This window comes from Eremomyces bilateralis (assembly GCF_010015585.1).
Source record: "Eremomyces bilateralis CBS 781.70 unplaced genomic scaffold P152scaffold_10, whole genome shotgun sequence".
Lineage (NCBI taxonomy): Eukaryota > Fungi > Ascomycota > Dothideomycetes > Eremomycetales > Eremomycetaceae > Eremomyces > Eremomyces bilateralis.
The window spans coordinates 658,630-679,651 of NW_022985076.1; the positions used below are offsets into that span (position 1 = coordinate 658,630).

Consider the following 21,022-nt stretch of genomic DNA (forward strand, 5'->3'; position numbering starts at 1 on the left):
ATCCGATCTGCATGTTGAATCTCCGAACAGTTCGAACCGAACTTTCCAAAAAGACTAAAACCCTAGCTACAGAATGTTTCTTCCGATATCTCAGGCCTGAAGCAGGGTTTCGAATTTCGATTATCACTTATCAGTGCTGTCAAGGAAACCTCTCAAAATGCTTATCTCTGACCTCGAAACCATTACCTCAAACACCTCAAAGCTATTACCGTACATATGAAGCCAAGTATTCACCGTTTCCTTTATTCTATAATGTTTCGAGTCGGGAAATAAGTTTCACTTTGAAGATTTTATGAACGCTATCAAATGAAGTCCACTGCCGAATTCTTTCAAGTCTTAGTCTATGCCGGTTGGTGTCTAAATCGTATCAATATGACTTTACGGAGTACGTTCTAGTCGATAAGGCGTGCCAACACCGCCCTTATCTATATTTGAGGGATATATTTTCCGGGTCCTTGGTATCTCCCCAGTCCCCACTTCCTACCGCTGCTAGAAAACTGAAGGATGTCGGCAACGATCTATATCATCCTAAATCATGATCTATACTGAAAGCGGAGTTCCGATCCTGCTCCCCCCTCAGAATGCTACGCGCCTACGCAACCAGCTCGAAGCTCCTCGGGGCTTACACGGAACTCTCCCAAGGATGCCGCTAACGTCATTAGTTGATACTTCTATATGCTACCGTGCGTGGGATCTCGCTCCGTAGTTGATAAGAGAATCAAATATCTCTGACAAGCATGTATTGGCCCCTTCAGTTCCGAATTTATAAGAGTTGAGCTTCCCAGCACGAAGCCAAGCTCCAACCAGGTACGGAATGCGCCCTCGAATCTGAGAGTCCTTCCCAGTAGTCGTCGTTGGCTTTTACATCTAAGTTCTTTTGGCCGAAACGTTACCTGAACCATGGCCTTATTCAAAGTCTTTGGGGCTAATTGGCTTGCCGCGCTAGTGGTTCTCCTTTTCGCGGTTGGAACAGTCGTTTCTATGCCGAACTCATTGCCAAAACTGGAGAAGGTTCCGCACGGCTATGCAAAGAACTGGCTTTACAGTCGTGGCGGAAAGCCGAGGAACGAGACGAAGCCGGTCAACGCAGAGTCTTGTGTAGCGCCCGTTGTGCAGACAATTACTGCCCCCAAGGAAAATATCTTTGCTGGTCTGTCTGATGTGGAGGCCGCCTCTGTCGTCGCCTTCCTCTTCGATCAGAAAACCCTCAACTTAACCACTTCCGATGAAGCGGGCAGCTGGGACAATACCATGTGAGCCCGAGGTTGATATGCTCACGACGCACATACTAACAGATCTAGTACTCTCGTGGAACTTTTGCAACCCAACAAGACAGCCGCCCTCAGCTATTTGGACGGCAACGGTACCCCTCCTGTACGCTATGCTCATGTTATGCTCAATTGTCGATCAACCGAAGAACCCTATTACCAGGACTTGACCGTCGGGCCGTTGCCCATTTCGAATGGAACGACTACGATCGCCGCTCTGGAGTATCCATACACTCGCAAGACTGAGGGCAAAGTCCGAAATTTGGATGCCGATGCTGATGAAGCTCTCTACGCCGACTGGTTGTACGTGATTGCAGCAGAGATCCAGGATATTACTCTTGACTGGTTTGGAGGCGTCGCTGTGGGAGAGGACAATGACACTCTGTCTGTTTGGGTGAGTATCTCGTGAACCGAAATACCCTTCGATTCGGCCAGCTAACCGCTTGGCAGGGCATCGATCCGTTGTGGCAAGATGATGGAATCATTCGATGGGACCAATTTTGGAACACCCCAACTGGTGACTTCGACTCTGGGACACTGCTTCCAACCGGCCTCTATTTCGGCTCCAATGTCACTGGCAGGGATGCTTCTCAGTGGGAGCTACTTGGATGGTATTACAATGGGATCTATTACAAAACTACTGAAGATTTCAAAGCAGCATACGCAAGTCCGGATTTCGTCAAGCACAACCCGAATGTTGATGGCGACTGGGCCTGGACAGACCACCTGGGATCTAGTCCAGAGCAGGATGTTATCGCACCTCCAGTTTCCGTTGCTCCGTCTGGATCCCGGTATGCCGTTGACGTTCCGCAGAAGTACGTCAAATGGATGGACTTCGAGTTCTACATTTCTTTCAACCGAGATTTGGCCATGCAGCTGCATGACATCAAATACAAGGGTGAACGAGTGCTCTACGAGCTCGGCTTGCAAGAAGCGCTTGCACATTGTGAGTTGGGAATATATCCCAGTGTTATCAAGTGCTAACCCAAGACAGATGCCGGCCAAGGTATATACCATACCACACCTACCGAAGATTGCGCTAATTGAACTATTTGACAGACCCGACGCAATCCGGTACTGCGTACCTTGATAGTTTTTACGGATTTGGCCCATATAGCTTCGAGTTGGTTGCTGGCTACGACTGCCCTTCCCATGCAACCTACTTGGACACCCAATTCTACACGGGCGAGACGACGCACACGCACAAGAATAGCATTTGCTTGTTTGAGAAAGAAGCGCAGCATGCCATGTCTAGGCATAGCACTGGCAGCTATGTCACGGTCAATAAGAACATATACTTCACCGTAAGGAACATTTGCACCATTGGTAACTACGACTACATGTTTTCATACGAATTCTACATGGATGGGAGCATGAAGGTGGAAGTTCGAGCATCGGGTTATATCCAGTCGGTAAGCAGATGTGGTTGGGCGGATTGCAACGGAATCAAGGTTAACTCATGCAGGCTTTCTTCGCGAACAACGATGATTATGGTTATCAGATCCACGACTCACTTTCAGGATCCATGCACGATCACGTCCTCAACTTCAAGGCCGATTTCGATGTCCTCGGCACATCCAACACGTTGACTAAGACTGCTCTCGTTCCCACCACAGAAACTTATCCGTGGTCAATGGGGAAGAGCCGCAACACCATGAAGCTGAACAAAACGCGAGTTGTCTCCGAGGACGAAAGCAAGCTCTTCTGGGACCACAACTCGCAGACTCAGTACCAAATCGTCAATCTTGACAAGCCGAACAAATATGGCGAGTCCCGAGGTTGGCGCATCTCGCCCTCCGAAGGAACGGCGCATCTTACCGTCGAGAACAGCAGCAATCTTCAAAATGCAGCCAATTGGGCGAAGTATGACTTTGCTGTCACCCGTCGCAAGGATACCGAGCCGCGCGCTGCTCACGCGTACAACTCACAAGACGTCGCCAATCCTCCGGTTGACTTTGATGACTTCTTTGATGGCGAGAGCCTGGAACAGGAGGATCTGGTGGTGTGGTTCAATCTGGGAATGCACCACGTCCCGCACACTGGCGATCTGCCGAACACGGTGATGACGAATGCGCATAGTTCGGTTCAGTTCTCTCCACTGAACTATTTGATGGGCGACGCTGGCAGGGAGTCAGTCAACATGGTCCGTGTCCAATATGGTGAAGGGGAGCCGAGTGACGTTGTGACATTCGGAGGACAAGAACCGCAGTGCTTGGTTGATATGGCCACCTTGCAGCCAGATCTGACCACCTACATCGGCGACGTGGTCATCAGGAAGTTTCCTTTCGACCCCAACAACCCGTACTTTGAGACGGGTTCCATTTAGACAATGCTGTGGTCACAAGCCGGCGCTTGAGTCCGGAGCTCATAGGATTGGTGTTAGATGCAGCAGGCAGTACGTTGCAATGTGTAAATAGAGAATGGCGAATGGTGCAAGGGAATATAGAGTTGGAAGACTTGAGAAGGGTATCCAGCCAACAAGGCGATTCGCGCCATCCATCTATTGTTACATAGTCCCGCTCCAATTCTATACATAATAAGCCGAGTCAAGCACAAGAATGGTCCTCATGAGTCGCACTCTTGATCCATATCCGCCGCGTACCACGCAGCTTCAATCCCAAATGATCGCGCAGAAAAGCCCGACCTTTTACAGGCGACCGTCGGCATCCGCAAAGCCAGGTGTCATGCCAAATTACATGCCAAACATCCCTCCACTACCAGCCTGGCCGCCCCTTGCATTCGCTGCGTCCTGTTGGAACTTCTCGGAGACCTTCAAGCTGACTTCGACAAACTTCGCGGCGCAGCGGTCAAGACAGACAGACTCGGCTTTGTTCAGTTCGCCCTCGCGGTAGTCCGTTGGTAGGCATTTTCGGGTGCAGGATGAATTGAGTCTAGGAGCGATGAGTGTCAGTAACGATGGAGAAAGGCAATGGCGATTGGGGATGATCTTGCTGCGCGTGTCCGAGAGTTGTGGGCGTTGCAGATTCGACTTGGATTGACTAGAAGCCAAGGAGGGCTGCGGAACAAGTGGAATAGGAAGAAGTATTATTACCTGCTAAAGGCGTCCATAACCATCTCGAATTCCATTTCTGCTTGGGCGATCTTCTCCGCCGAGCTGGGTTGCGGTCGCCCGCCGCCGAAGAGGAATGACATGATCGGGGAGGTTGGTGTGAGGGTTCTGGCTAAGATATTGGGGAAATAGTGGCCGTAAGCTCGTCAGGAAGAATTGAATTGCTGAAGTTGTTGTATAGTTCACGACTGTTTGTGTATTGACTACAGTTATGTTACTCTCAACTTTTTGATGAAGCTGTAGACAATTCATCGTGATGCAACTGAGAAATAAGTGGGAAACGTCGGGCTTGCCCACGTGACACCCCTGACTGTCCTATTCTCATGTCTACCTTAACTCTACTGGAGGAATTCACTACGGTTGTCCACCCGAGGGAAGTAAAATAAACCTCAAAGGGTTTGCCGCCTTAAAATGTAGAGCTTGGTTTTCTTCGCAGGTTGCCCGTTCCCTCGAAAGCCGAGCCTCAACCAATTCCACGAGACCAGGGAGGAGAATGTTGCAGGAGAAGACCAGTTTCGATTCTGGGTCATCTTAATTGAAGACCAGTATTATGCCATAACGGAAATTATCTAAGAGTCTATTGTCGGTACTTCCATAACCTTGAGCAAAGATAGAAGACCTCTATTACTCAATAACTAAAACATCATTCATGCAGCAATGGGCTTGGACAGTAAAGATAGGCAAATATATCCAAAGTCATTTCGTCTAAAACTGCATGTCCTCTACAGAGTTGCATGTGAAAAATCCTCAGGGGAAGATCACACCCTTCGGTTCTGATGGTCGAATAAAGACATGATTCATAGTACCCCGTCTATGAGGAATTGCGGAGGAAAATTGCATACTCGAACAAATGGTTTTACATACAAGCTCATGGCAGGCCATGGAAAACCTTCTGCCACTCATTCAGACTATTGTGATATTGAAGTCTGCGTGTCGGCTCGCCAATCGCTTTCTAGGAACACGAGTTGCTCCATAGGCAGAGACTTCTCGCTCCGGAATTGTCCGTTAAGGCTGAATCCAGGGGAGTTTGTGGAGCTCAGAACCTGCACGGTGATTAGCAATCGCCGGACTAGAACATGGGACAACGCCTTACCACTTCATGAATGTCCTTGGAGATCTTTTCGCTCATCGCGGCCATATCTTTCTTCAACTGACCGATCAGGGCTGCCACATTCGACTTCAGCTTGTCCGGTGTGAAACCCAGCTGTCCAATGGCGACCCGTATCACCGCCCGACTTTCTCGATACTCGCTCGCACCGCCCATGTCTCGTAATGCCGCGGCAACGTCCTTTACGATGGTATTCGTCTTCGCGCTTGGCATCAGCTGCCTAGGTCCTAGGATCCTCGCGACACCAGCTTTGTTCAGCTTTGCAACGGATTCGTCGTGCGCGATGCATCGATCAAAGTCAATCTTTCCCGCCTTGACCTTCTCAAAAACTTCTTCTTCGCCGACAAGCGCGGCTCCGGCCTCACGGGCGGCGATCCCTTGTGGAGAATCGGCTGGGCAGATGACACATATGCGGAGGTCGGTACGGACAGGGTAAGGGAGTCGGACGCGATTACGGATGACGGGGCCATCTTTGAGCGACCGGAGGCGAATGTGAAGCTCGTATTTTGGGACATTCGGAGGACGGCCGACTTCAAATGCTTGAATGATTCTATGACGAAGGGTCAGTTTTCCAGGCTCTCATGCCATGTCGGGTTCATGGAAAATATACGCACCGCATCGCATCGCACAGCGTATACTGCTCAGCAAGCTTCAGGTTCGGTTGGCGATACTCTTGCGGACCCTTCTTCTTCTTCTTCGTTTCCTTCCCGGCAGCTTTGTTCTTTTTTCGATATTTGGCGGCATTGGCACTGGTTCCGGTCGTGGCATATCTTGTCTGCATCGCCAGCGGTAGCTGGAAGGCGGATCGATCGACTTGGAGATGCGATCGTTGGAAGAGGCATGACAGGCATTGGCGCCTGTATAGAGGAGCTGCGAACGCCATTGAGACGGGTGGCTTAAGAAAAGATGCTGTCATCTCAACAGCTGGTTGTCTATTGAAGACGTCGAAAAGAATGTTAGACATGAATTGAAGTCAGAATGTGACAGGGGTCCGAAATGTGGGCCAACAATTGAATGTTCTCACTCTGTTCAATTCTCACACGTGCACAGCCAACTAGAGGCAATTGGAATCATTTTCATGCTGTTAGAATTAGATGCACACATCACGAAATCAAACTAAGAGCCCATTCAAGGGCACTTGAAGATGGGTAGAAGCTCTTTGATTCATCATCCAGTGTAGATTCTGTGAGTGTGCTCAACTCAGGTATACACTCAGGTCATCACTTGCATCAGGGGCAACCTTCATGCAAGACTGGCGGATAGCGATTCAAATTGGAGAAAAAGTTTGTTGTTATATTACCGAATCCCATTCCACCAACCGCGTTAGGGATTGAGAAAGTAGATTTGCTCGGATGGATAGACCTTCACCCTAGAGACGCGTAAGACACTGAGCTTTCTCCGATGATATCACGCATCAATAGGCAGGACAGCACCTAGATCCTTTGTATCGCGGTCCTCGATTCGGTGGACCTGATAAATGCTCCATCACAATTTGTTAGTTGCGGTTAAAACAGACGAGGAGCCTGGGAGAGACTAGTTGGATATCAGGAGCTCGGAACAGGAATCGTCGCCTATGGAATCACCTACCAAAATAACTATGGGAAAATGATGTGATGAGTGGGATGGAGGCCGGAACCAGACATGTCGTCGACGCAGATGGAGCCTCTAGATGACGATACCAAGCCCGCAAAGAAGGTTGAGCTCTCGCTTGGGGAGCAGTTTCCTCAAACGATGTTGCATTTACTCCTTGAGAACCGAAATTTCATTACCACATCACCAAAGCTCGGTCTCAGAATGTGAATGTAAATGGAATGACACCATTTGGACCAGTTAGCAACTCAGAATGTTGAGGCTGGCGAAATCCCGATGCTAAATGGCGTGAGGCGAGGCTGTTAGTACGACTATGTATCAGCTCGAAACCCGGACTCCTGGAGGGGACATATTCCGGTGGAGCAACCTTTGATGAACCAAACAGTAATTTGACCTGACTGAATATCTGCGTCTGAATGATGTCCGAAGACCCTGTCAGACAGGTAATAGCCCCATGAAAGCGGTGGGCGGTAAGGTAGTAGCTATCGGAGGTTCGAAACATCGAACTACGCTTGATCTCCGAATCTCTCAGCCTCCATCGAAAGCATGCTGGGCAGTGAGCACAGGTGCCATCGTGTTGGATATTGCGGTGAAAGCACATGGACCCAAGAGTATGGTAGCATATGCCGATGCAGACCAAAATTCCGAGGAGCAAATTGAAAGCCATTTCCCCGCAATTCGTTTAATGTAGCCTTCACCGGCGGATGGGGCCGTTGACTAGGTCAGTACCAACTGAAGCAAGATCCGGGGTACGATGGAGAGTTCAAACTTCAAATTTCAATAGACAGTAGACACTAAGACACAGCATGAGTGTGATTTCGGTGATTGGCTCGATCATAACCTGCTTCGTGGTTCCAAGGGGACTCGTCCGACATTGTAGAGTTGAAAGAGGCGACATCGAGCCGACATATGTCGTGATGATTTATGGCAGTTGGATGAGAAGATGAAAATTGAAACCCCTAGCATCCTGTTTACACGACGTCTCACTTGGTCCCTTGGATGCATTTAAACGTAATGGAAAATTTGGGGTCTCCACCTTCTCCGCTTTCCCCGCATCAATCTTTTACAAAAGTGGATGGGAATAGCAAATTTGCGAAGGATCGCCAAACGGCATTCGATCTCTAATTCTCCATGGATGTGTGGCACCATTGAACGATGGGGACATCGGCATCTGGGGATGTGAACGCCGAACGCGACAAAGACGAAAGAAATAGGCACGAGGCGTTACCCATGTCATACCAAAGGAAAAGCTAGCGGTCCCGTGAGCAATCAAAGCCTTATTAAGGGCTCGTGAGACGTGCGCTTATGGAGAATGGACAATGACACGAAGGCCGGCGGACGGACGAGGAGCAAAAACATGACACATGGGTTGGCAGGATTTGCCAATTGGCAGAGGGAGCCGTGAAAGGATTTATTATGTGAGGGTAAGAGAAACTCATCATGGGCCATTCGGAAGGGGTTGGAGCAGGTTTGGGAGGAGCACGTGCTCAGAGGTCACATCAGCGACCAGAATTCAGACGTCACATCTTTATTTGATGGCTTCATCTAGGTTCATCATCACTTCATCAGGCAGTGATGATCACCAAGTACGCAGTCGCCCCTGGACTGGCTTGGCGCCAAGGTCATATCGCGTCAATGGGTCAAACAGAGTCTCAAAGACAGTGAAAGACTGGAAATCTACAAGGGAAAGAAGGGAGTGCGCGGGAGGCAGTCAACAATAGTAATTCATTCTTTAACCTTTCGTCATTAACTCGCCCCGACTTTCCTAGTTGAGCGAGTGAGTGTGAAAAATCCGACGGAAACCTTTGATGTTTGTTGGGTCCACTCTGCAGTTTTGCACCTTCCCCGAGTTCCGAGACCCAAGAGGGCCCAGACCCAAAGGACCATTGCCCATCGAAGGGCCCTGCACTGCCCCTGTCACCCCCCTGCAGTCGTGCGGCCCTGTGCCGCTCCAGCCAATAAACGGAGCCAAATTCACCGCCGAAAACCCAGCCTAACACATGACATAGAACCCGACCGCTTTGCAGCGGGCAACCGCCCAGATTGCCGCCAGATGGGTTGGAGTCACAGCCAGACTGGAGCCAAACTGGAGCCAAACTGGAACCAGCCTCAGCCAAAGTGTGGACTATAGAGGGTGGACCTCGATCACCAATGGACCACAGCATGTCCACATCTCCACATCTAACCACTGACGCACTCACCACCACCACAGCTGCACCGTTGCTCGTCTCTTGCATTCTATTAGTAAACACATCCATCAAGGGAAAACTCTTCAACTTCGGTGACTAACTATCCATCAACCAATTCAACCCATCCTCGACCGGAAGATCCACTCTACATCACTGCCTTTCATCTCACATCCAACGTGTTTTCTCTTTAAAGCTTCCACTCCTCCCCATTCTGTCCCCGCATTTCATCATTACCACTGCACCACTACTATCTGCTATCACCGCCACGACTACCACTCCCACCCACCTATAGCTATCGTTGTTGTCATCGCCTTCCCGCACCACACAGCGATACCAGTTGAGTAGTCCTCAGACTAGCAGACGTCGCTATATCGCGCCCAGCCGAGCGGCCATCTAATGAACATCAACAGTTTCCCTCCGGAAATCCTCTCCCAGATCCTGAACCACGCCGTCGCGTATAATCTACGGGATGGTGTGTCGTTCACCTTCGGTCTGTCCCAGGCTCCCCAGCCGGGCAGGCGTGCGAGGCTGGAGAGGTACGTGAGGGGTCCCAATCATCTTCGTGCCTGGGACGCTGCCTCTCCCCTTCGCCATGTCTGCTCCTTGTGGCACGAGTGGGCCGTCACAAACAGTGTGAAAGATGTCTACGTCCGCAAGCGGCAAGGATCGGAGAGATGGGCTGAATTGAGCCATAATCGAGGTATGTCTCCGTTTCCCCCCGACGTATCCTGGACATGAACTGACGTTTCTGAGCAGCTGCATACGGATCCTATGAACTCATGGACCAATCCAAACTGACGGGATGCTACGTATACCGCGACCCCTTCACTCCTCTGCAGCAAACGAAGGGCCTTTTCGAGAGCCATGCAATGCTCGCATCCAGTGTACAGCGCCTCTGGATCCATGGTTTCAACGGCTTCGAGAACTCCACCGATGTCGCCAACATCGTCCGCGCTTGCTCGGGCCTCGTTGCCATCAGTCTTCCGTGGACCTTGCTTCGATACCTGACCGCGAGCGACTGGGTCCGCCTGCTGCGACATGGGAGCGACAACCCCTTGGTCTCGCTCGAATTCCTTTCCGTCGACCTCCAAGAGGCTCAGACCAATGACCCCCAGAACCGGGCCAACTTTCGTGCGCTGCAGGACTCGCGAGTAAACTTTGGGTCCCTCAAACGACTCAAACTGTTCGGCGATAGCACCTTCATGCCGATCACGGATGATGATCTGTTCGCCATTTCCGCAACCGCCTCCGGGCTCGAGGAGTTCCACATGACATGCACATCGAGCATCACCATCAACGGTACGTGATCAGTTGATCGTTGTTGAACCAAGAGCCAGCACTAACGTCCATTTCTAGGTGTGATGTCCATTCTCAAAGCCTCCCAATCCACCCTCCGCGTCCTCGAGCACGCCCCTCGCTCTCAGGATGGTTTCGATCACCCGCACCCTGGCTCACTGGCCGATGGAGAACACATCTGCGAGGTGCTGACGAGCTGCCCCAATCTTCGCGACCTTTCCATATCCGTCCCGACCATGTGCGCGGACCTCTTTTCGAACGAGAACGTCCGCTGGAAAGGCGAATGCCAGGTTCGTGCCGCGCACCTGTGCCCGGAGGCACTATCACACGCCAAGCGACAGCTCCAGCAAAAGCCGACCAAACCCCGTGGCAAGTCGTCTCGCGATCCTTCACAATTGGCGCTTGCATCGCTTCTCGTCCAATCACGGAACCTCATCAATGCATGCAATCGACTTCGCGACCACGACCCGCTGTCGATCGAAATCTTCTTCTCCGACTACATTTTTGAGCCGCATGCCCGGTCGGTTCATGGGTACTTCGAGCCGGCGGAGACGGTGTCGCACGGATTATGGCCGCAGTTGAAGGCACCCAGTGGAAAAGGACCATACGGATCAACCGGTCTGTATGGTAAAGGGGAAGAGGGGGTTTATGATCGGATTGACGAAGAGGAGTTCCTAAAGGGTCTGGAAGGGGACTGGATCCGGATTAATGATTGAAACATGGTTCAATCCTGGCGAGCCGCATAATCTTGCGAGGCTGGGTCATTCGATGACGACATTACGAATTCCGAAGCTGGCGTTTAGGTTTATTGGGCTTCATGATGGAAGCGTCTTTATTGGGCAGCACAATTAGCGAAAATCGGATATCAGGGAGCATCAAAAGTTGATATTGGAGGAGCAAACAGGACCGATTCCCTTCTCACGGGGTTATGGCACAAGGTGCATTACATGTATCTCATTCGCCCTTGGCAAAGGTTGCAGGATCGAAGTCCAGATGAACTTCATGCATATAATAATCATTAGTCACCCACCCACAATCCTAGAACGCATGCTTGTGATTTTTTAATTGTTCTTTTACTCTAGCCAATCCTGCGGCTGATAGAAACAACCGTGATGCAGGTCGATAGTACTACGACTGGCCCTCCCCTGAGTACTACGCTTTTCGCAGCTTTACAGTCCATGTTATACGGTTTCAATACTTAGATACGGAAATATCAAGGTCCAGAACCAGATACACTTTTCATGATGATATGCATTCCAATGAATTTCGTTCACTCGCTAGAGAATGGTACACTTCACCGGAAGCCCACACGGACCGTCCTTGTCCACATTCTTCTTCTGCAGTGTAGCTTTGGGTGATGCGATCCCCTCATCCGCCGTCCCATGTGCCAGCTTTTCCTCAGCACCGTTGCTATCATCTAGTCATGCGAAGTTGACTTTGGCGACGGTGGAATAGAAGGCCTTGCCCTGCTCCTCGGCGAGCTCGAGCTCCTTCGTGGTAGGTTGGCGCGAGCCGTCACCACCCTATAAAATCAGTCAGCTTGACTAGTCTCATGCTTCATGCAGTGTCATAGCCGCTAGGCAACGGGGAAGAAAGGAAATATTAAACGTACCGCGAAAGTGCCTGCACCCCATGGGCTTCCGCCGCGAACCTCTGTCAAGTCTGCGAGGTGGCCGAAGACCGTCTTGTATCCCAAGGGCACATAGATGATCCCGTGATGGGTCAAGGTGGACAGGGCGGCAATGGCGGTGCTCTCCTGTCCGCCGCCCTGGGTGCCGGAGGAGACGAAGAGACCGGCGTACTTGCCCCAGAACGCGCCGGACGCCCATTGCCCGCCCGTGCTGTCCCAGAATGCCTTCCACTGGGCGGGGAAATTGCCATAACGGGTCGGGATGCCGAAGAGGAAGGCATCGTACCCCTCCAGATCGGCGGGCTTGGAGAGGACGGGAATGGAGGGGTCTTTCGGTGGGGCGTGCATCTTGGTGAGGATTTCTTCGGGGAGAGTCTCCGGAACTCTGGAAGAATCAGTTAGTCTGAGGTACGCAAGGTAGTTATGTTCATCATGTCCAGGGGTAAGAACCCCATCTGGGAGAGGAGGAGAGAGTTAGATGGCAACGTACTGGAAAAGGTCGGCAGTGCCGCCAGCTGCCTCAATGCCCTTCTTTTCGGCTAGGGCCAGCTTGGCGATATGGCCGTACATGGAGTACTGTCGAGTCAAATGTTAGTATGTTCATTGATCCAGCAGTGCTGAGGAAGGGTGAAGCCGTACATAGACGATTGCGATCCTCGGTGCCATCGTGAAGGAGATGTCTTCAAAAGACGTTACAGGTTATGGGACTAGATTGGGATGAGTTGATGGATTGTTCAGTGATTGCAGTGGAGGAATTGGATAGAGGATTGGGATGAATTGGAGAGAGAATTTGGACTGTGTGGGGTCAGGTAGGCCTTTATAGTTATCTCTGCCGTGCACAGCGGAAGTAGGACAGGTCCATTCAGTATTCCGCACTTGCTTAGTATTCATATTTGAATCTTTCTACTGGTAGACCCCCACCTATATTTCCCAAATCCCAACCGGAACATCCCCGCCATGAACTCAACTCCTGCACACCTGGCTGCACGACATGACTAATACGGCAATGATAAACACAGACTGGTACGGCAAATGATAAACACAGACTGGGTTAACTTGAATGCCTAGGTCGTCGACGTTCCACCGTTCCTATTCTAATCCCTCATACACTGTGAGAACTCAAACACATCCATACATCCGATGTTCCACGTTGTTTACGATTCGTACTTGGTGGGGCTTGGAGACTCGGAGCCATCGGTCTTGGCAGAGGACACCAAGGCGAACGATAATCCCAAATAGCTTAGAAATCGGCTGGTAATATAGCTATCCCTATTCCGTACTCCGTTATGGGCGGTTTCAACTGCAGGTCTGATGACCTAATCATTGGTCGATAAAGGTGAGCAAATTGCGGCTAGTTCCGCTATGGGTCAGAATTTCTAAGCCTTCCATCTGTTTGCTAATTCTTCTTGGTTGCTCTGTGGGCCGGTTGGTTAGTCATGTATGTGGACTGCGGAACCGGGCTGGGCTGGGGAGTGGGGATTCATTCCGTCATGGAGTGTCCAAATTCCGCACTTCTTAATTATTCAGCAAATTCGGTTTCTCACGTCCCCAACCTGGCACTGACCGAGTGGCACAGTGTAGTCTCTCCAAAGATTTGCAATTGTCGTGCAACATCCTAATCACGGTCTAGTACACGTCTACAAGACCCCATTTTAGCCGGCCCTATTATTAGGACCGAGTTTGACGGGCGACAGAAATGCGTAGCTCGGTTGCTCAACAGCTGATATTGATTCTTGAGATATTGACACTGGATAGGTAGTATTATTGCGTGTACGATGTTTGTCCGCACTCCATGCTGGAACAGGATCTTCTTAGACCGCGACAAGAGAGAGAATTGTCTTAATACAGGTGAAGGTCGATTCTCAGATTGTCTTGCCGTGACGCCTCCTGGATACTGTCTTTTTTCTTGTCGAACTTCCATCCCCTCCATTCGCTGTTTTCGGCTTGCGGCTAGCTAGTCCTTCTCCGCGAAATCGATATGTTTGATCGTCACGTTTCCTTTCACCATCCTATAGTGTTTGGATATCTGCTGGTTATGAGTTTTATGACATCATGCTTTTGGACCCTCGTCAGACTTACGGATTGGTGACATCAAATTTGATTTCGACTCCTTCAACCCTCTCCAACCAGAAATACGCGGGTTCGGCCAGCGATCCATTCCAGTCGCTCTTCCCTAGAATGAGCAAATCCTTCCCTGGTCTGACAACGCGGAAATAGTCCATCAATGGCACTTTATTGTAGATGATCGTCGCAGTGACAACACCCTGGTGCTCTACGTTCCGAGCTCGAGCGATGTCCTTCCTTGGGTACGGAAAGATCACGTCCTTATTGACCGTTCCATTCGTCGGTCCGGGGGGGTGGCAGAGCAACGGGTTGACAGCGTTCTCAGACGCAATCTGTTTCCCGAACCAGTTGATCGGGCTCGGTTTCTTACCCCCATCGAAATATCCGCCCCGATAGGTGCCGATCGCCTCGGACACGGAGAGTGGTGGCAAGGCAGACCACAGTGGATGCAGTGCTTCCGCTGGAACGGCCTCTCCAGCGGAAATATGTCGTAGGACTTGCTGTTGGGCGGCGGGACCGTCCATGTTCACTTGACAACTTGGGGGAGATGGAACTACGGAAGTGGATCCAACGATTGAAAAGCACACGATACCGGAGCAGATGGCAGCAGAAATGGAGGGTGAAAAGAACATGGCGATGCGCCGTTTTGTAGTACCTCTGGTAATCGGAAGGATCGGATATCGCGGCTGCAGCGCATTGCCTATTCCTACGTACTTATGCAACTCTTGCGTCGGAGCGACATTACCAGATCGCTTGTCAACCACTGGAATCTCCCTGTCGGCTTCTCGGATTCATGTATAAACAATAGTGCTGTCAATCCCCGTATATTCCACAGCGACCAGGGTCTTGAAGCCATCCTTCAGCGCTAAAAAGTTCTGGCATTCTGGAATAGCTTATAGATCGGGTGCCAGGTAGCTCAAATATTGCTAGGTATTACTTTAAGGCCTGATATGACCAGGATGGAGACCTCTTGGGTGATATTCTTCGTGAAATTCATAGGTTCGACCTCGGTGAATGATCTGTTTGGATTCCATGGATTGGTCGGTATGAATCCAAGGTGCCCGTCCCCAACATTGCCGCTGCAGATGCCGAATAGATCTCTCACCTTACCGACTTGGCTAATCTTAGTTGTGTATAGTGTCGATATAAAGTTATTGCCGGATATTAATGTTGTTGAACCATGCCTTGTTGAGTGAGACTTGAGAGAAGTCCAATTTGGTACGGTGGTATGGTCCCTGGCATTCAGGGAAGATTCCTAATGACTCGTGATTGCTGCACTGTGAATGGCACTGCAGGAACGCATGACTCGGGGAGATCCTGGAATCCGAATCACCACATCTTCGCGAGGCGACGCAAACATCGGGCAGAACGTTAATTCCAAACATGTTCTTGGGCTTCTGGGCCCGACTCCAAAGACAGAGATAGTTGGACATTCTTTATATCCCCCGAACGATATAACCTGGAATGGCGACCGCCACCATGTCTGCGCAACGTCTTGCGAACGAGATCCTCCATGTTACTCCCCCTCCCAAGTATGACTTCGGATTCAACGAGTTCCTGAAACGCGAATATCGGTTTGGACTCGATCCGGATCGTCCATCATGCAAAGCATACATGCAAGGGCACTGTCCCATGGGGAGCAACTGCCCTGACAAGCATCACATTCAAAGCTCGTTCAATAAGTATGCCTCGAGTGTCCTTTCAATCAAGAAGCGCCTCTAACGGTTGGAATCATAGCCTCGTTTGCAAGCATTGGCTCCGTGGTCTTTGCAAGAAAGGGGAACAATGCGAATTCCTTCACGAGTACAATCTACGTCGCATGCCCGAGTGCAACTACTTCGCCCGCCACCAGACCTGTCCCAATGGCGACGACTGTCTATATCTCCACATTGATCCCGACTTCAAACGTCCTCCATGTCCGCATTTCGAACGGGGATTTTGCCCCCTCGGACCCCGCTGCGCGAATCGACACGTGAAGATGGAGAAGATTTGCCCGTTCTACATTGCCGGCTTCTGTCCCAACGGGAAACAATGCAAGGAAGGACATCACGCTAAGTTTGTCGATGACCTTCCGCCGCCGGAACCAAAGATCGTGAAGAGCAAGGAACAACTAGAGCAGGAGAAACTGTTGAGAGAGCAGGATTTGAGGGAGGAAGAAGAGCGGGAACGAGAGCGATACGATAAAGGTGCCGATCCAAGCTCCCAGCAACAGCGATTCCGAGCGAACTGGAGGTCGAAGCCAGGGAAAGCTGGAATCCCCCGTCCGAGGAGAGGAAGAGGGTTTTGATCGCCTGAAACCCTTGGAATTTCTCAATTTCATTGCAACATGGCTCTATCGCATGGTTCGCAGATGGTAGTCAACGTGGAGCGGAACGGGTGATATGGCCGACGCTTCGAAACAATCTACCAAGGGGCCCCTACCTCTATACAGATTTCTCCTCTGGGAAGAAGAAGTGAGGAATGGATCATATGGTTTAAAAGTGAAGTCCAAACAAGAGACGATACTGGATTAGTTGAGACTGCAGTCTCGAAGATGAAGGGTTAGGAGGGTGCCGCCCGAGGCTCTTGGTATGGATGAGTCTTAGGTGGAGTTACCTTACGGCCAAGCGCCATCTAAACCTAGTGGTCCTTCAGACGGGGGTTGAATATGGCATAGGGGTTTCTACGGGGGTGGGTACCAATCCGAGAACGTCCCACTGTCTGCTGGGAAGGCAGCTAAAAAGAATTTCACAGGCTGAGGGAATTTGGAGGACAGACTGGGAAGAGCTTCATATCTAGCTAGTGTAGTGCGTAATGCTGGTACCTGTGCGCTATGAGACTATATCTGGTGCACGCTTGAAATACTTCAGCCTATGAAGATGCTTTCATTGTCCCACATGCAGAGCATGTCCACCATTGTGATTCCATAAACGCACTGCAATGCCAGCAGTTCCAACCTAGCGGCTTCTCCTTTGGGATTATAGGGGTGGATGCCAACCTAGACATCTGCCGGTCGGCATCCAGCTTTCCGTTGGCCTGCTTCGGGGACGAGATATAGGTGGGTCGTTCCGATCCGCATGCATCGCACGCCAAATAGTCCATCGGATTATCCAGAGTACATATGAGACAGCTCCAGATATTGCTGGCATGTCCCTCTCCCAACGTTTCGGCTTGATGAGTAATAGGCAGTAACAGTAATGAACTTGTGTCTGACTGCGTTGATGGTACCGATTCAGTTGCCCCAAACGGCTCCAGAAGCGCAAGGCTTGCGCTTCGTCCCGCCTGGAGACCTGACTCGGAGCTCCAGATCAACCCGTCTTGATCGTTGGATATCGTTGCTTCCTCTTCCTGTAATTTATTTCCCTCCTCGGCCTCATACAACTCGACTAGGGCAATGGCAATTGCTGCATCATTCGCATCGTCCTCCTCTGCCTTAGTCCTGAACCCATTCTTAGAAGCATCCTTGGCCAGCCTTTGCCCTTCTTCCGTGCCCGAAGCGCAACCTTTTGCAATTTCTGTCCGCCTGGACGCTGCATCGGCCATGGCCTTTCGCATATCTGTAACATTCGATCCGGGTGTACCGCCCACTCGATGCCCCTGTCGGCCATGGGATTGTTTCTGACGCTCCGCAGCGGCAGCCCGAACTTGTCGGCGCAGTTCGTCATTAGGTATTCGCTTACCGCCGAGTTTACGGCCCGCGGATAGGAAGCCTTCGCCCGTGTACCCTTTCATGCGCAATATTTGGTATTCGCCGCGAAGCTCGTTCCATAGTGTTTGGAAGTTGTGATTGTGTGGGCCCCAGATGATGTGGGATAGTCTATGGAAGTCAGCATAACGTGTAGGACCTGAGAGAGAAGGAACATGCTCGTGTAAGAGGGTGTCGATAACATTTTCTAAAGGGATGAACTGCCGCGGATCGGGTGTGAAGCGAAGTCGAATGCATATTCGCTCAGTCTTGTTGATATTCAGTCCTAACCCGTTAGTTATCATATGACCCAGCGCTACGGCCATCCTCGTGGGGCTCATCAGACGAAAGTCGCAATGTTACCTTGGAGTCGAGGGTCTGGTGGCAGGAATTCGCAAAGTGTTCCAACCTTCCAGCCTCGTTTACGCATGAGAGGCTTCACGATCGAAGCAGCCTTTCGCAGCGTATGGAGGGCTTCTGCTTCCCGAGGAAGTTCTTTAAGGTGCTCGTAAGCATCAAAATGCGCGTCGATCTCCTTCATCCTGCAAGGCAGTCGAAAAAGCTGGTTCTTGATAAGTACGTGTGATTGCTTCTGTCGGAGACAGAGTACCAAACGGACTGACGCAGGCTGGGGTACTTAAACGGGCAGCTTGTAGAAAAAGAATTCCGACCTATGTGCCGCGTAAACACCTACCGTGGGACCGTATACGTGGATATATGCTGGACTGCGGGACAGGCTTGGTTGCGTTGGAGGTTGTCCATGGCCTTTAGTACATCTCCCAGGCATCCTGTGCCGCGTCATGCAGATATGGTTAGCATGAGGCAAACGGTGCTTACACGATTAATAGGAATACGGTTGAGAAACATGGCTTTCCATAACTTTGGACATCTGGGATGGTGTCGCAATTTGATTCTCACATTTACACTGCAGTAAGTGACCGTGTTGAAGTAGAGAGCTTCACTGAGTGGCAGCACCATGAAACTACCATGGACCATGGACCATGACCCTCCATGCCTGGTCACTTTATTGACATTTAACGCCAATCGCCATAGTTAAAAGTGGATAACGTAACTTAGTTATACGCTAACTAAGTTAATACTAGACTTATCAACGTCTCATTATAGGATTCGTAGCCAAGTCAAGCCAACATTATTGAGTTCACCTGCCGACTCGTTTTTCCTGAAGCTTACCACGATCCAGACTGCACTTCATATCTACAGTATTACTATAGTAAGTTGCCAACAATTGTGGATGCTACAGACAACGCGTACAACTGAGCGAACCTTACGAGCGACTGGATCAAAGGATGCAGACGAATACTTTAAGAATTAAGATTGCATAAGTGCCGCAAACTCCTTCACTGTCGAGAAACGAATCCTAACCAACAGGAAGGTAATCAAACTAATCGACGACGACGCTTCAACTACCCTAGCCGTCCAAAGCCTGTATAACCTGCCCCCAGTCATCCTGCTTGTAAGCACCAGGAACCACGCTGTCAAAGAGACTTGCTAGCACCACACGATCCGACTGTTCTCCTTCCCATGGCTGTCGCCCATGCTGGGAAATGATGTTATCATAAACCAGAACATCACCTCTCTGCCATTTGTGGAGCACCCGGGTTTCGTCAGTAATCTTGACAAGGTGCTCCAGGTACTTCTCCGGAATCGGGGTCCCATCACCATAGAGCTGCTGAGTCGGACTTGGTCTGCCCCGAGCGGTACCCTCATTCAGTTTATTCTTCCAGTATGCCGCCAGCCCGGTAAATAGCGTTGGCAAATCTGTCCCTGGCTGAGTACGAATCGCCGGCAATCGATGTGTCAACACCAGCGTCTCGTCATCCTGCCATTCCCACGTCGTATACTTCCCCCGCCCATACCGAGCAATTTGCGCTTCAATCTTCGCCCGCTGCGTTGCTGCGTCATCCCCATCAATAATCTCCTTGCCGAATGCTTGTCGGAGGGTCGATCCACCGACATACTGCTGCCCCAACTTGTACACCACGGTGCTTAGGATACCCTTTTCTCCAAGCTCTTCGATAAACTCCGGGATCTCCTGTTGCGCACGATGGAACAGTTCCAGTGACGATGAGATTGGAGACTCACCGCCTACAACCGGGGCGCGATGGTTGTAGAAAAATATATACTCCGGCGCATGCGGCACTTGCGGAGACTCGTTGTGGTTGTACTAGAATACCAAGACCTTAATGTTTGGACTCTGAAAGATAACTTGAATTCAGTGGGCTATCTTACAATGAGCACCTCTTTCGGCGCTTCATTGGCTGGCGCTACGTTCGGCGCGAGCTCTGGACGGTTGACTACGATACCAATGATCTCGTGGGGCTTGTATCCGAAGGCGTGGGCAAAGCGGCTGAAATCGTTGGCGTCGTGGATTGGGATACCGCGGAACAGAAGAGTGCCGTGTAGGGCGAGCTTCTTTGTCAACAGACCATCTTGGGCTTGGAGCGATTTGATGGTTTCGATGCTGTTGTCCAGCGTGATATTGTCGCCCGTCGATGGACGAAGGGCAAGTGGAGTGACTGTTCCTGGCGGGAACGGCTCTCCGAGCTCTCTTTGATTACTTGCGGGAAGCTCGAATGACTCGAAAGTTAAGAGATGCGGTGAACGTGAAGCTCCATCCAGGTGGAGTTGAACGTTGCCGGGTAGCTGGACCGATGTTGCCATATTGGATCAGGGTGGCTTTAGTGGTAATAGCTGGTGATGTTGTCTTGCTTCCTTGAGTTTGGAGCAGTGAACTACCTGATATTTTTTGGGTCTGAAATCAGCGAAACTTGTATCCGCGATTGTCTGTCTCTGTCCTTTCCATCATTTAAAGTACCGATCACGCAAAGTGACGTGGAGATCCACGACGATCACCACATGGCACCCCTCTCTCACTTCATCCCTGGTCCCTGGCTTTGGGATGCTTCCCCATAGGGTAATTAAATCGGTAATCTTGTCCTACGTCAACAGTCGACTCTCTTGCGTGCTTTGGACTCACTTCCGGAGATATCAAAGATTCAAGATGTATCCACTGCACAGGCTTTGCTTATCGTTCGTACCGGCAGTCTGGTTGTCGCCACACTTAAATGATCCCATGGCTACCAGTACATGTAGTCTCAATATACCCACAATCGATTTCCTGG

At 50.6% G+C, this 21,022-nt stretch overlaps 11 protein-coding genes across 11 annotated transcripts; 3 read left to right on the forward strand and 8 right to left on the reverse strand.

The window, feature by feature from the left end:
* Nucleotides 1-803: 803 nt before the first annotated feature.
* On the forward strand, nucleotides 804-3,710 carry P152DRAFT_33798 (membrane copper amine oxidase). The gene is made up of 6 exons (XM_033675310.1): nucleotides 804-1,253; nucleotides 1,302-1,662; nucleotides 1,719-2,214; nucleotides 2,263-2,274; nucleotides 2,328-2,680; nucleotides 2,734-3,710. Exons 1-6 carry the CDS (start codon nucleotides 901-903, stop codon nucleotides 3,592-3,594), a joined length of 2,436 nt encoding a protein of 811 aa, XP_033534013.1. The 5' UTR covers nucleotides 804-900; the 3' UTR covers nucleotides 3,595-3,710.
* Nucleotides 3,629-4,523, reverse strand: P152DRAFT_458756 (uncharacterized protein). The gene is made up of 2 exons (XM_033679541.1): nucleotides 4,321-4,523; nucleotides 3,629-4,159 (listed from the first exon to the last, which is right to left on the reverse strand). Exons 1-2 carry the CDS (start codon nucleotides 4,419-4,421, stop codon nucleotides 3,961-3,963), a joined length of 300 nt encoding a protein of 99 aa, XP_033534014.1. The 5' UTR covers nucleotides 4,422-4,523; the 3' UTR covers nucleotides 3,629-3,960.
* Nucleotides 4,524-4,890: 367 nt separating this feature from the next.
* On the reverse strand, nucleotides 4,891-6,572 carry P152DRAFT_458757 (ribosomal protein L1). The gene is made up of 3 exons (XM_033679542.1): nucleotides 6,061-6,572; nucleotides 5,432-5,996; nucleotides 4,891-5,381 (listed from the first exon to the last, which is right to left on the reverse strand). The coding sequence occupies exons 1-3, from the start codon at nucleotides 6,327-6,329 to the stop codon at nucleotides 5,247-5,249; spliced, it is 969 nt and encodes a 322-aa protein (XP_033534015.1). The 5' UTR covers nucleotides 6,330-6,572; the 3' UTR covers nucleotides 4,891-5,246.
* A 559-nt stretch (nucleotides 6,573-7,131) lies between these two features.
* On the reverse strand, nucleotides 7,132-7,786 carry P152DRAFT_34100 (uncharacterized protein). Its single transcript, XM_033675327.1, has 2 exons — nucleotides 7,404-7,786; nucleotides 7,132-7,315 (listed from the first exon to the last, which is right to left on the reverse strand). Exons 1-2 carry the CDS (start codon nucleotides 7,701-7,703, stop codon nucleotides 7,277-7,279), a joined length of 339 nt encoding a protein of 112 aa, XP_033534016.1. The 5' UTR covers nucleotides 7,704-7,786; the 3' UTR covers nucleotides 7,132-7,276.
* Nucleotides 7,787-8,586: 800 nt separating this feature from the next.
* On the reverse strand, nucleotides 8,587-9,649 carry P152DRAFT_34026 (uncharacterized protein). Its single transcript, XM_033675322.1, has one exon. It carries the CDS (start codon nucleotides 9,292-9,294, stop codon nucleotides 8,689-8,691), a length of 606 nt encoding a protein of 201 aa, XP_033534017.1. The 5' UTR covers nucleotides 9,295-9,649; the 3' UTR covers nucleotides 8,587-8,688.
* Nucleotides 9,622-11,521, forward strand: P152DRAFT_488002 (uncharacterized protein; the record flags this gene model as incomplete). Its single annotated transcript, XM_033682110.1, has 3 exons — nucleotides 9,622-9,925; nucleotides 9,982-10,524; nucleotides 10,582-11,521. 3 exons carry the CDS (start codon nucleotides 9,622-9,624, stop codon nucleotides 11,235-11,237), a joined length of 1,503 nt encoding a protein of 500 aa, XP_033534018.1. The 3' UTR covers nucleotides 11,238-11,521.
* A 68-nt stretch (nucleotides 11,522-11,589) lies between these two features.
* P152DRAFT_33849 (flavo protein WrbA) lies at nucleotides 11,590-13,014 on the reverse strand. Its single transcript, XM_033675314.1, has 4 exons — nucleotides 12,791-13,014; nucleotides 12,642-12,727; nucleotides 12,134-12,536; nucleotides 11,590-12,044 (listed from the first exon to the last, which is right to left on the reverse strand). Exons 1-4 carry the CDS (start codon nucleotides 12,815-12,817, stop codon nucleotides 11,943-11,945), a joined length of 618 nt encoding a protein of 205 aa, XP_033534019.1. The 5' UTR covers nucleotides 12,818-13,014; the 3' UTR covers nucleotides 11,590-11,942.
* A 1,091-nt stretch (nucleotides 13,015-14,105) lies between these two features.
* Nucleotides 14,106-14,864, reverse strand: P152DRAFT_514516 (uncharacterized protein; the record flags this gene model as incomplete). Its single annotated transcript, XM_033682866.1, has 2 exons — nucleotides 14,231-14,864; nucleotides 14,106-14,160 (listed from the first exon to the last, which is right to left on the reverse strand). The coding sequence occupies exons 1-2, from the start codon at nucleotides 14,845-14,847 to the stop codon at nucleotides 14,106-14,108; spliced, it is 672 nt and encodes a 223-aa protein (XP_033534020.1). The 5' UTR covers nucleotides 14,848-14,864.
* Nucleotides 14,865-15,694: 830 nt separating this feature from the next.
* P152DRAFT_397635 (uncharacterized protein) lies at nucleotides 15,695-16,502 on the forward strand (the record flags this gene model as incomplete). The annotated part of the gene is made up of 2 exons (XM_033676421.1): nucleotides 15,695-15,897; nucleotides 15,953-16,502. The coding sequence occupies 2 exons, from the start codon at nucleotides 15,695-15,697 to the stop codon at nucleotides 16,500-16,502; spliced, it is 753 nt and encodes a 250-aa protein (XP_033534021.1).
* A 467-nt stretch (nucleotides 16,503-16,969) lies between these two features.
* P152DRAFT_458761 (WLM-domain-containing protein) lies at nucleotides 16,970-18,796 on the reverse strand. Its single transcript, XM_033679543.1, has 3 exons — nucleotides 18,243-18,796; nucleotides 18,060-18,165; nucleotides 16,970-18,011 (listed from the first exon to the last, which is right to left on the reverse strand). The coding sequence occupies exons 1-3, from the start codon at nucleotides 18,418-18,420 to the stop codon at nucleotides 17,066-17,068; spliced, it is 1,230 nt and encodes a 409-aa protein (XP_033534022.1). The 5' UTR covers nucleotides 18,421-18,796; the 3' UTR covers nucleotides 16,970-17,065.
* Nucleotides 18,797-19,169: 373 nt separating this feature from the next.
* P152DRAFT_458764 (taurine catabolism dioxygenase TauD) lies at nucleotides 19,170-20,824 on the reverse strand. Its single transcript, XM_033679544.1, has 2 exons — nucleotides 20,130-20,824; nucleotides 19,170-20,064 (listed from the first exon to the last, which is right to left on the reverse strand). The coding sequence occupies exons 1-2, from the start codon at nucleotides 20,559-20,561 to the stop codon at nucleotides 19,309-19,311; spliced, it is 1,188 nt and encodes a 395-aa protein (XP_033534023.1). The 5' UTR covers nucleotides 20,562-20,824; the 3' UTR covers nucleotides 19,170-19,308.
* Between the last annotated feature and the right edge of the window lie 198 nt (nucleotides 20,825-21,022).

What these genes read in the sequence shown, in the direction of transcription:
- P152DRAFT_33798 (XM_033675310.1), top strand. Translation starts at nt 901, where the DNA reads ATGGCCTTATTCAAAGTCTTTGGGGCTAATTGGCTTGCCGCGCTAGTG. An exon ending in GGCAGCTGGGACAATACCAT is followed by an intron (nt 1,254 to 1,301) that starts GTGAGCCCGAGG and finishes TAACAGATCTAG; the next exon opens with TACTCTCGTGGAACTTTTGC. An exon ending in ATGACACTCTGTCTGTTTGG is followed by an intron (nt 1,663 to 1,718) that starts GTGAGTATCTCG and finishes ACCGCTTGGCAG; the next exon opens with GGCATCGATCCGTTGTGGCA.
- P152DRAFT_458756 (XM_033679541.1), bottom strand. Translation starts at nt 4,421, where the DNA reads ATGTCATTCCTCTTCGGCGGCGGGCGACCGCAACCCAGCTCGGCGGAG. An exon ending in GTTATGGACGCCTTTAGCAG is followed by an intron (nt 4,160 to 4,320) that starts GTAATAATACTT and finishes CATCGCTCCTAG; the next exon opens with ACTCAATTCATCCTGCACCC.
- P152DRAFT_458757 (XM_033679542.1), bottom strand. Translation starts at nt 6,329, where the DNA reads ATGGCGTTCGCAGCTCCTCTATACAGGCGCCAATGCCTGTCATGCCTC. An exon ending in ACGCTGTGCGATGCGATGCG is followed by an intron (nt 5,997 to 6,060) that starts GTGCGTATATTT and finishes CCTTCGTCATAG; the next exon opens with AATCATTCAAGCATTTGAAG. An exon ending in CCAAGGACATTCATGAAGTG is followed by an intron (nt 5,382 to 5,431) that starts GTAAGGCGTTGT and finishes ATCACCGTGCAG; the next exon opens with GTTCTGAGCTCCACAAACTC.
- P152DRAFT_34100 (XM_033675327.1), bottom strand. Translation starts at nt 7,703, where the DNA reads ATGGCTTTCAATTTGCTCCTCGGAATTTTGGTCTGCATCGGCATATGC. An exon ending in TACTGTTTGGTTCATCAAAG is followed by an intron (nt 7,316 to 7,403) that starts GTTGCTCCACCG and finishes CACGCCATTTAG; the next exon opens with CATCGGGATTTCGCCAGCCT.
- P152DRAFT_34026 (XM_033675322.1), bottom strand. Translation starts at nt 9,294, where the DNA reads ATGGATGTGTTTACTAATAGAATGCAAGAGACGAGCAACGGTGCAGCT.
- P152DRAFT_33849 (XM_033675314.1), bottom strand. Translation starts at nt 12,817, where the DNA reads ATGGCACCGAGGATCGCAATCGTCTAT. An exon ending in CGAGGATCGCAATCGTCTAT is followed by an intron (nt 12,728 to 12,790) that starts GTACGGCTTCAC and finishes TTGACTCGACAG; the next exon opens with TACTCCATGTACGGCCATAT. An exon ending in GGGGTGCAGGCACTTTCGCG is followed by an intron (nt 12,045 to 12,133) that starts GTACGTTTAATA and finishes CTGATTTTATAG; the next exon opens with GGTGGTGACGGCTCGCGCCA.
- P152DRAFT_458761 (XM_033679543.1), bottom strand. Translation starts at nt 18,420, where the DNA reads ATGAAGGAGATCGACGCGCATTTTGATGCTTACGAGCACCTTAAAGAA. An exon ending in ACCAGACCCTCGACTCCAAG is followed by an intron (nt 18,166 to 18,242) that starts GTAACATTGCGA and finishes CTAACGGGTTAG; the next exon opens with GACTGAATATCAACAAGACT. An exon ending in ATCGACACCCTCTTACACGA is followed by an intron (nt 18,012 to 18,059) that starts GCATGTTCCTTC and finishes TGACTTCCATAG; the next exon opens with ACTATCCCACATCATCTGGG.
- P152DRAFT_458764 (XM_033679544.1), bottom strand. Translation starts at nt 20,561, where the DNA reads ATGGCAACATCGGTCCAGCTACCCGGCAACGTTCAACTCCACCTGGAT. An exon ending in CGCCGAAAGAGGTGCTCATT is followed by an intron (nt 20,065 to 20,129) that starts GTAAGATAGCCC and finishes TTGGTATTCTAG; the next exon opens with TACAACCACAACGAGTCTCC.